This window comes from Quercus robur, chromosome 11, assembly GCF_932294415.1.
Source record: "Quercus robur chromosome 11, dhQueRobu3.1, whole genome shotgun sequence".
Lineage (NCBI taxonomy): Eukaryota > Viridiplantae > Streptophyta > Magnoliopsida > Fagales > Fagaceae > Quercus > Quercus robur.
This window is the reverse complement of record NC_065544.1, coordinates 37,056,744-37,068,083: the sequence shown is the minus strand read 5'-3', so window position 1 is coordinate 37,068,083 and position 11,340 is coordinate 37,056,744. Positions and strand designations below refer to the sequence as shown.

Below are 11,340 nucleotides of genomic sequence, written 5' to 3'. Positions count from 1 at the left end.
TGTTGCTAAAAGAGATTTTGCGACCATACCTTCGCAAATAGATAATTTACAAGGGCAATCCATTGTCATTACTGAAAAAGTCTGTCCTCACAAATATATTACCAAATAACGAGGAAAGTCGACGATTTATTTTTAGCGAGGGAAAGTAGTTGTCGTTAACAACTATTTGTGAGGACTTTTATACTCTTGCAATTAGTTATTTGCGAATTCCAAATTGCCGACATACTTTTTAGCAACAAATAATGGCATTGCTAAAATTTATTTGTGAAGACTTTTAACCCCTCGCAACTTATTTTTAGCAAGGGTAAGTAGTTATCGTTAATTACTATTTGTGAGGACTTTTATACCCTCGCAATTAGTTATTTGTGAATTTCAAATTAATGACTAGACAAATAAAGTTATCGCTAAAATTTATTTGTGAGGGATTTTAACCCCTCGCAATTAGTTAGGAATAATAGTGACGACATTAAACTATCACTTAAAACGTTTTTGCAAGGGGTTAAGGGGCGTCGCTATTCTATAAATTGCGAGGGACTTTGTTGTCACTATAAAGTTATTTATGACCAAATTTTTATGTCATCAGTGATAATATTTTATATACTTTTTGAAATATTTTATCATTTATCTATTTATAATTTATTTTATATTATTTTTGTTTAACCATCATATTACAATAGTACAATAATTACTAAAAATTCATCCATCAAAAGATAAAAATTCATATAAGTTCAAACTTTAAAATATAGAATATACAAAGAAATCCTGAAATTAAACCTTGTTTTAAACTTAAACAACTAGAATTATGACAAGATCTATATTAGTCTTCCTTTGAGTCACCCTCCAAGCTATTTTTGACCTCCTTGTCATTGTTTGAGTTGTCCTCTTCATCTCTGCTAGTACCATCCTTAAAATAAAAAATAAAAAAAGCATTAAACATGAGTTAAAATGAAACAATTAAAGTAAATTTGTATTTGTATCAATGCTTCAATAAATAAGTACACATATTACTATATAAAATCTAATCATATAATAATATATCATAAACAACAATAGTAACTTTTTATTTTTTATTTTTTAAATTTAACAACGATAATAACTTAATTTGATTACTTAAACCACTATCAAAATTAAATATAATTAGAATAATATAACAATTCTGGACTTATGTGCAACAGCCAACAAGGCCTTCTACACAATCCAAAGCTTGAAGCCAGGAAAAATATATCTTGGCCCTTGAAGTTAACAAAAGTGAAACTTCAAGTCCAAACCTAGCCATTGGTTACAACAAGTTCACCCAAAACAAACCTTGGCCAATACTATTAATTATTGTTAGCAGTAATTTTGTCCTAAACTAAAAGATAGGATAGACCAAACCATCAAACAAGGATGCTTCCATGATGGTCTTGCAAGAGAAAAAAAACACCAAGGCACTTCATGAACATCAGGGAGAGACACTTAACAGTGCATGAAGACAAGGGTTCAAAGATGTGGTTTTACTAGTAGAAACAAAAAAAGAAGCAATCAATGTAAACATATATGGTCCAAGCAAAACATGAGCTTCAATGAAACCATACATGGAAGAAATCACAAAGTTTTGTTTGGTTCTTATAAATGTTAACTGTTTTGTACCGAGAAAACAAAAACAATTATTAGTATTGCACACATAATTTTTCCTAAACGGCAACCCACACACTTACAATAAGACTCAACCCCCAAATAAAAAAGACAATATGGTTTGCATGTTCCTAGAAATGTGACTATTGTTTTGCACCCAAAATACAAGACGTACTTAAAGCAATAAAGCCAATAAACATGTATGGACTAGTTTAGCAATAATATTAACTTAATTTGATTACTTAAACCACTGTCAAAATTAAATATAAATTAAAATAATATAACAATTGTGAAAATTGTAAACCACAAAACACATATGATATACAAAATTAAATAAAAAATCTATACACGGATGTCAAAACAGTAGATAGTATCATAGTTCTATTATCATTTATCAAAACTAAATATAAAATAATATAATATTATAATAAATGCAAGTTGTAAACCACAACAAACCAATGGAAAGTTGTAGAAGATCCAAGAGGCAAAAGCATAAGTTTGAGATTGTACCATGGTAGTTGGATCTATGTTAGATTGTTGTGGTATGCCCATAGATTGCAACTTTTGTGCAAACTTCTCCTCAAGGTTCTCCACAAGTTTTGCAAGTTTGGAATCCATTTCTTCTCTAAGACGTGCCTCCAAATCTTCTTTTTCTTTTGTAAAATTTTCTCTGCAGCATTTGCTACAACCTTTACTAGATGAAGTTAAGCTGTACACATCCTTAGCCTTAATACCTATTCCCATGCCAAGAATACGACCATGACTTGGTTCACCAACCACTTCACAAAAGTTCTGATAATCATTTGTCTTAGTACCTTCAGAAACAGCGTTGGCCTTTATGGCATCCATTTTTTCCTACACATAAATAAAAACCACGTGGAAAATCAAAAAAAAAAAAAAAAAAAAAAAAACTAAAGTTGATAACAAAAATTAAAAATTTGGTATAAGTTGCATACAAAAATAACACATTATCTAATTAATGAAAATTATACCATGAAAAAAAAGCTAGAAGAATTATTTTTCCCTCCAAAAATAACACAATGATTTCATTAATTTCAATAGGGTATGATACAACAATTCAATAGATATAAAATATGGACATCCAGTTGATAGATTTTAACTAGAATTTGAGCTGCCCCATTTTCATAACTTCTCAATTTTTTTTTTTAATAGGTAAATGAAGCATTCAATAAGCATAAAGCACAACCCAAGTACACAAGAAATACAACTTCTTAAAATTTGCATGTGTCGTGAACAATCTCAGCAAAATGTGCATAACAAGAGAGACAAAAACTCAACAAGATGGAAACTGTCTTCAGAACATCATGTACCAAAGGGAAATGAATTTTAATAAAAATACTAACATACAGCATTCGAAACTAGTTCCATGATTGCAGAAGGGGTAACTGAAGACAGTATCAAGCTTGTCCATTTTATTATTGAACTTCTACTCCCTCCCCTTCATGGGTCTAAAACTCCCTACATACTAATGAGGTATTCTCTATTATTCTCTTAGCCAGTTTATGTTTTATGCATATGCAGAAAAAATGGTGCAACATAGATTAAACAAGACACTTGCCCAATCTTGGAACCGGAATGTGGGCTCTTGTGGTTCATTTCCACTTGATTCCCTGCCACGCACCACTTGTGGATAAGCACCCTTGATCATATCAAACATATCAGCATATAGCATACCATCATCATCATCACCTTCCACTTCACTATCACCTTCCTCTTCACTATCACCTTCCCCATGAAGGTACCAAGTAGTATAATCTCTCCTTATACCCCTAAATAAAAGATGATATTGGACCTCATCTCGAGTCCTACGATACCTGTTGCTACAATCAATACACGGACAGTTGATTTTCATATCTCCATCTATTGAATGTTTAAATGCATACTCAAGAAAGTTTTCAACTCCATTAATATACTCAGTGCACGATCTAGTAGAAAGATGCATCCAAGATTTATCGACTGTCATTTTATCTACATCATTTAAAGCATTGTGTTAATCATAACTAACATTGATGGTGTAGACAGTAAATCTTCATAAGTCAATTTTAAACAAACATGAGCTAAGTTTCATACCGGATTGGAACAAAAACCACACTCTTTACTGCTTTTTCAGCAAAGCTTCTGCAAACAATATCAAGGCCTGCAAATTGCAAAGAAAATCAATACTTATGCTTCAGCCATTTTGTAAGAAGCAACACCAAACCTTTTACAATTTTTTAAAAAAAGTACAAGTGTGAAGATTGCAACATAGTATAGGACTGCCAATCTCATAGAGGAAAAAGGTAAACATTTTGCTTGGCAGATTTTTAGGTAGCATTTGTCATTTTTATTGCTAAAGGCTGACAGCTTGCGACTCCTATGGACTGCTGGTTCATATGGAAAAATGAGAAAATATAACCAAATAAATTTAGATCATAGCAATTATAGAAGAACTTCATTAGGCTTTGATTTCATTATCTATTTATTACTTTGGAAGACATTTGAAGTTCAAGCATCAAAGCACCATAAGATTTGCATATACTAGGTTCACCTTCACGGATCAAAGAATAATAAAGTACATGGCCTTTGGAGCTATGCAGTTATAATCAATTTTGGAAACAAAGCCAAATTCCTTACCATATGATATATACATCTTAAAATCTCCAATTTTTAGAAAGGGTTGCATTGAGGGGGTAGAGAACAAAATAGTACCACTTTAAACAGGCTTAGAGACAGAAACTTACCCCAAAAGACTGAACTTCTGATGGAACCGTTGATTTGAGAACTCCCACTTCTAAGAAACCTGCCAACAGTAACTTGCACTCAAGAGCAGAGGTTATCTGTAAGAAAATCCTATTAAAATCTATCACTTCAAACTAATTTCATATAATCACAAAACTTCAAACTAATTACCTTATCTGTTTCTCCAACAGTAGATTGAGGATTCTTATGAACTAGGATTGTCCCACCAGGCTTCAATACTCTTAAGATTTCCTCAAACAACCGGTCAGTGGGAAATTCAACTGATCTACAGATACAAGTAACAGTCACGAAAGAGGAAGACTCCACAGGCAGCTGATCTATTGTAAGTCAAGACCATAATCAGAAGAGAAATGAGAACAGAATATTTGAATTAGAACTACTATGGAAGCATTCTCAAAAAAAAAAAAAAAAAAAAAAAAAAAAGAGGCTTGAATTTAAAAGACCCTGTAAGAAGGTCAGGTAAAAAAATGGGCTAATAGAGTTATAAAATTATGTATATTGTTAGTAGGGGCTTGTAAAACCAAGCTATTTATAATCTGAAAAGATTGAAATTATACAATAAATGGCATGAAGGCTTCCCAAAAAGAAGAAGCATAAGAAACAGCCATAAATAATCATCATGATCCAAAATTTTCTATAATTAAGTTAAGAGGAAAAGAAATAAGGAATAAAATAATTACCGGTTAAGTTTGTGAAAACAAAAGTGTTTATATATATATATAAGTTGCTCAATCCAAATATGGTCTTGAATTTCAAAATTATTGTTGGAAAAATAATATTCTATGCTCCCCTCTTTATCAACATCTACAAGTATGAACATGTAAACATACAGCACATCTCAATCCTTTGTTCAAAAATTGGCATTCAAAGACTTTTAATTCTTGACCACGTGGATGGCTCATTATAGACAAATCAAAATTGTAAGAGGGAATGTGAAATAAGTCATGACAAATGGAGCATGCAATTGAAAATAATTTTGACTACAAACTTTGAATGGATCAAGTCATTGAAATAATCTCAGACTTTAATACAATCAGATTGTGTATTCATCTTGACTGTGTATATCATATTGATTGTGTATTCATGCCCATTGATTCATACAGTACTCTACTTTTATCACCCATGTTGAACCCATATTTTCTTGATTCAAGCTGTGGTCTAATTTCCCAAGTAATTTCTCATAAGCAAGTTGTGGTTTAGTTCCTATCAACATATGATTTTAACATCATAGATGTAACAGTTTGCACTTGTTACTTTTCAAGCAAGGCAAAACCTACACCTAGCAGGTCATATCGACACAGTGAGAGACTGATCACATATCACTGCATAAAGAATTTAGAAGAAAACTAATCATTTAGCATTGTTAGCTGTAAAGCTATACTGTGTAAATTAATCATTTAACTAATTCAATGTTCCCAATAGCTTTAGTATACCTTTCCTAATCCAAATTCATCAACTAATACGATGGTTATCCTACCTGTCAGTGAAATAAAAGGCTTCTTCTACACCATCCCCATGATGGACGTCTATATCTATATACAAAACACGGGCTTGATGTTTGAGAAGCTCCAAGATTCCCAAAACCAAGTCATTGATGTAACAAAATCCAGATGCCTCGCACTTCTTGGCATGATGTAATCCACCGGCCCAATTTATGGCAATGTCACAAAGTTGATTGTTCAATCTGCGTGCAGCATCTGCTTGCAGAAGGGGCAACTGAAGACAGTATCAAGCTTGTCCATTTTATTACTGAACTTCTACTGCCTCCCCTTCATGGGTCTAAAACTCCCTACATACTAATGAGGTATTCTCTATTATTCTCTCTGCCAGTTTATGTTTTATACATATGCAGAAAAATGGAATCCTCATTCCAAAACCAAAAGGAAAAAAAAAAGGGTCAGAGGGGTTTACATGATTCAATTGTTATTTATATTGGTTTTCCCATAAAATGAGTAAAAGAGAATTCACTCAAAATCATAAATTTTAAGTAAAAGATAGATAAATACAAGATTGAACAAGTTAAAATCAGAGCTTGAATGCAAGATCCAAACAATAATCTACAGAAATTATAATAAAAGTGCATCAACAATTCTAAAAAAGTCATTGACTTATTGCATACTTGCATGTTATGCTTCACTGGCCATGGAATGGAAATCACAACTGAAAACAAGGATTCATATTATGCCACAAATCTGCGCAATAATTTCAAGATTCTCAAGCTATTGACTCGACTCAATTAAATGATTCGCCACAACATTCTTTTTAAATACCTACAATCAATTTTTCTATCAGAAGATTTGACTTTTAAAGCATGCAGTTACTCCTTATACAACATTTGTTACAAACGATAACAATAAACAATTATTAGCACGTATCAATAGCGCATATCATATTGACTTTAATTAGTTGGAGCATACAGTCACAATGATCATATTGATTCATGGCCCTCTAACTAAAAGGGTCTATTTAATCCAACACCTTATTCTATTTTCCGTATAAACAAAGAAGCACAATCTAGATCTATAACACATAAATGTTGTGAAAATCCTACCTTTTATCAAACACATGCAACAAAGCAGCATAAAAAGAACAGAATAATTGCATTAAACAGTTAAAAGATTGAAGATACACAATGTGAATCACAGAACAGAATAATTGCATAAAACAGTTACAAGATTGAAGATACACAATGTAAATGCCTAAGACACATTTGAAATTTAGATTTATGAGATAGATTATTGAAGGGCATATTAATCATTCAATGGAAGGGCTGGTTGGTTAGGAACGTTCTCAATATGATTGCAGATTAAAACTATTTAAAAAAGTATCAACAACATAAGTTAGGTGATGAACAATTAACGCATGCATTGCTCTGCACATGGCTTCCCTTCTCAATCAATGTGTAGATAATTTGATCCAAAAGTTTAATCCAATGCAAAAAACTCCAATAATATGTTAAATAAATTCATATTTATCAGGATAGTTGTTTTATTAAAAAAATAATAATAATTTTGAGAGACCTTTGGGGTTCAAATTTCTGATTCTGCTACTGCTCTGCCGCCGCTGCCCAGGTTCTTTTGGGTTTATTACTGGGTTCTGTTCTGTTTGATTGAGTTAATTTTCGGGGTTTATATAGGGGTTTAGACAATAGAGGTGAGTGCTGAAGGGTTTTTGGGTAGGTTGCGGGCAAACAAGGCATTGAAGGTCTATTTGGTCTTGCCGTGCAGTTGCGTGTTGTCAGTTGGCGTGAGTTGGGAGTGTTAGAGGGAAAAGTGAAAATATTTAGGGTCCGTTTGGGAGTTTATAAAAGAATGAAATGGAATGATCATTAAAGGAATGGAATGAATTTAGTAGGGAAAAGAATGGAATGTGATTTAAAAATCTTGTTTGGATGTTATAAAATAAAGAAATGGAATGGAAAGTAAGTAACACCATTTAGGAGTGACATTAGAAGGAATGAAATGGAATCATTTTATAATAACATTACTATTATACCTTTCTTTTTAAAGAACATAAAAAAAATCAATGAGAACTTATAATTGCTTTGAAATGCTTAGTATTTAGTGGATGATGTGAAACTAGTTAGCCACAATTGGGTATGTGTTAGATTATTGAATTACAATATTGTTTTGTCAAGGTGAATAGATTGTATCACACTAATCAATAATTTAACAGATGAAGATAATAGCATGAAAAATTGACAATAGTACAATTTCTTTATTTCAATTTGCAAATTTTTTTTAGGGGCTGCTAGTTTTAGATTGGATCTTTTTTGGCTGGTGTGCTTTACAATGGATTTGATAATTTAATACATCTCCATCTCCCAATTTCATTAAGGAAAAAAAAAATTATTGTAGCTAAAAAACAAGTTATGTATATTTCTATGTTGTAAATTAATTCACGCATCACATAGTTATTCTCAACAAAATAAATATTGTCTAACAATGCAAACAAATATCTTTAAAAAAAAAAAACTTCGGTAATGAATCATGCCAAAACAAAACAAAATAACATAATCCATTCCAAAACTAAGGTTAGCCAAAAAATCACACACTTTTTTAATTTTTAGGCCTAGACATCAGTGTCAATAAGACATATTTGCGCTCATGATCTGGGCAACCAAAGAACATCTCTTTATATGTTGGATTTTCCATCAAAAATATGTAGGTCTCAGTCTTTGATATTGGATCTAAGTCCAATACGCCCAAAGTTGCGTGAACTTCTACTCCATATGACTTTGAAAAGCACTTCGCCATAACCTCAGTCGCCTTATCAATTGCCTTTGATACATTATCAAATGACTGGGAAATTACATTCCCGAGTTCATCATCTTCTGCCAGTTGCCTTTTCTTGCTTTTAGAAGACATTACATCTTGTGATGACACTCAAGAACGTGCAACATTAATTTCTGGTGACCTCTGATCATCTTCCACTTCAAAGTTCTCCAAAGAAACTTCATTTTGAGATATCAAATTATCAATCTCATCAATAGTGGTTGATGTAGCATACCTAACACGTTTCTTCTTTGTAGTTTCAGCATGATCACTTTTTGCTCTATCTTTAGCCCAAAGTTGTGCCATCTTAGAGTAATTGGGTATAGGTAATTGTCATCTATTTCTTGGTTGCAAGTTTAGACCGTTACAAACGAAGACAAATGGTTAAACAACAGATATAATTATGTAATACAAAATTAAACTCACAAAAAATGGTAATTTACCGCTATGAGTGGCTCTCAAACTTCTGGTTCAGCTGTCCACATATTTAAAGAATCATTCCATCCAAAACCACTCAATCCATCTTTAAATATGTCATAGCATTCATGAAAATTCTTCTTCAGTGTCTTCTGTCGATTTTTCACCTTATCCTTGTTAATCTCCATGTCAAATTTTTTAACCAACTCTTTTACTATGTCATCATATGCCTTAGAGGTAAAAGTTCCATTAACTCTACCACCTATGATCACCTGATGTAAAAAAGCATCCACTAAAGCATCATCCATAACACTACTCCATTGTACTTCTTTGCTTGGATCTCCACTATTCTTCTTTGATATCTTACTCATGCTATAATTAATAGGACAAAAAACACATATAAAACATTATGTAAATATTAATATTAATTATCAAAAGATAGAGAGCAATATCAAAATAAAAATAGAAATTTGCATAACATTTAGGTCTAAGTAATTGAAACATAGTATAGTCTTAAACGACATGACAACAATAAACACAAAAGCTATCACATTTGGATATAGTTTTGCCACATGGCTAATGCTATAGAATCTCTTATAATATCTCCTTGCCTAGCATCCTCATCATCTTCTCATGGAGTAGGGGCCACACGTTCACGATGAGAATGCAAAACCTCTTCATCAACTTCAGCAATAAGACTTTCATCAGGATCGACACCCATTAAATAATTATGAAGTATGCAACATGCTAAAATGATTTCATTTTGGGTGTCAACACAATAATTAGGCTCTATAGTACTTGCTATGATAGGAAATCTCTTTTTAAGTACACCAAATGCTCTTTCAATAGCAATGTACAATGACGCATGTCGCAAATTAAATATTTCTTTAGCATTTTCAGGAGGACGAACAGAGTACTCTTTTAAATGATAACGCACTCCCCTATAAGGTGCAATTAGACGACTTCTATTCATGTATCCCACATCAACAAGATAATATTTACCTAATAAACAATAACAACCATTAATTATATACTACAAATTTTTTTAATTATAAATAATACATCCTAATACATATTTGAATTAAATTTACTTGTGGGATTTTCAAATTATCGTTTCTAGTTAAAGCACTCTTTATTATTCTTGAATCTGAAGCAGTTCCTTCCCAATCTAGTAATACATATGTGAATTTTAAATCAAATGAGCATGCCGCCAACACATTTTGTGTTGTGTAACCCTTCCTACCCCGATATCTTAGTGCATCCTCATTAGACACTTTGACATGAACATGTGTTCCATCAAGTGCCCTAATACAATCCTGAGATTAACATTATCTCTCAAAAACATTTACCTTAAAATATATTTGTACTAAACTACTATCAAATATAAATTATATGCATGATATATTTACCTTAAAATATGGGTTGAACCTACTACTTTGTAGTATTTCAAGTGGCACTTGGGTTCCATCAGTTTGTCGAAGGAATTAATCCTCTAACATAATTATTGATCTTAACACGTTATGAAAATGGCGACTAATGGTCTCATTGGAATGACAAAAAAAGAAGGACATTGTACGAGTCATCTAATTATGTGCAAGCATGTGAAGAAACTTGCCACTTGATCTTCAACCGTGGCACACTGTGTGTCTTGAAGATCACCATTTCTCCGCAAAATGTCACACAAACCTTGAAAAGCTTGTAGACCCATGTGTATTACATCATAGCATTTTTCACTATTCCTAAGTCTAGAAATTAGTTCATCACGAACTTTTTGTATTTCTATGGTTGATTGTGTAAGAATGTGGGAACACGTCTTCCTTTTAGTCGTTGCCTTTGATGGACAATGTAACACAAATAACGGCATGTAGCATGAACCAAGGCTAGTTTCCGCATAAAGTCCGAAAAAATTATGGTCTTAAGTACCTCATCATTCAAATCCATCTAAGTAAAAAAAATAATTATGTTATTAGTCTAACTTAGAAAATTATGGGCACATGTTCTAAAAAAATAGTATCATTTAATGTTTATAACCTTTCATCTTCATATGTCTCAATCATTATTAGTAGCATTGGGTACTTTATGCTCATGCCATCAAAGTTCCCAATGCAACTAATAATGATTCTTTCACCACTATTGTCTTGCAGACATCCCACAATAACACTAGATTCACAGCCATGGCAGCAAAGAGAAAGAGGGTTTCATACTTTTTTTGAGGAGTAATATGTCAAATACTTTAATAGTAGCAGACAAAGTGGTATAAAGTATATATCACAAA

General features: G+C 32.1%; 1 protein-coding gene across 3 annotated transcripts; it reads right to left on the bottom strand.

Annotated features, from left to right (window-relative positions):
* Positions 1–695: 695 nt before the first annotated feature.
* LOC126706209 (uncharacterized) lies at positions 696–7,654 on the bottom strand. Of its 3 annotated transcripts, XM_050405546.1 has the most exons (8): positions 7,395–7,654; positions 5,852–6,170; positions 4,525–4,691; positions 4,356–4,451; positions 3,706–3,772; positions 3,194–3,603; positions 2,125–2,469; positions 696–904 (listed from the first exon to the last, which is right to left on the bottom strand). In XM_050405546.1, the coding sequence occupies exons 6-8, from the start codon at positions 3,596–3,598 to the stop codon at positions 818–820; spliced, it is 837 nt and encodes a 278-aa protein (XP_050261503.1). In that variant the 5' UTR covers positions 3,599–3,603; positions 3,706–3,772; positions 4,356–4,451; positions 4,525–4,691; positions 5,852–6,170; positions 7,395–7,654; the 3' UTR covers positions 696–817. The 3 variants fall into 3 exon arrangements, 2 of the variants coding, with proteins under 2 accessions (XP_050261503.1, XP_050261502.1); XM_050405545.1 differs by lacking the exon at positions 5,852–6,170; XR_007648535.1 differs by lacking the exons at positions 3,194–3,603; positions 5,852–6,170.
* Between the last annotated feature and the right edge of the window lie 3,686 nt (positions 7,655–11,340).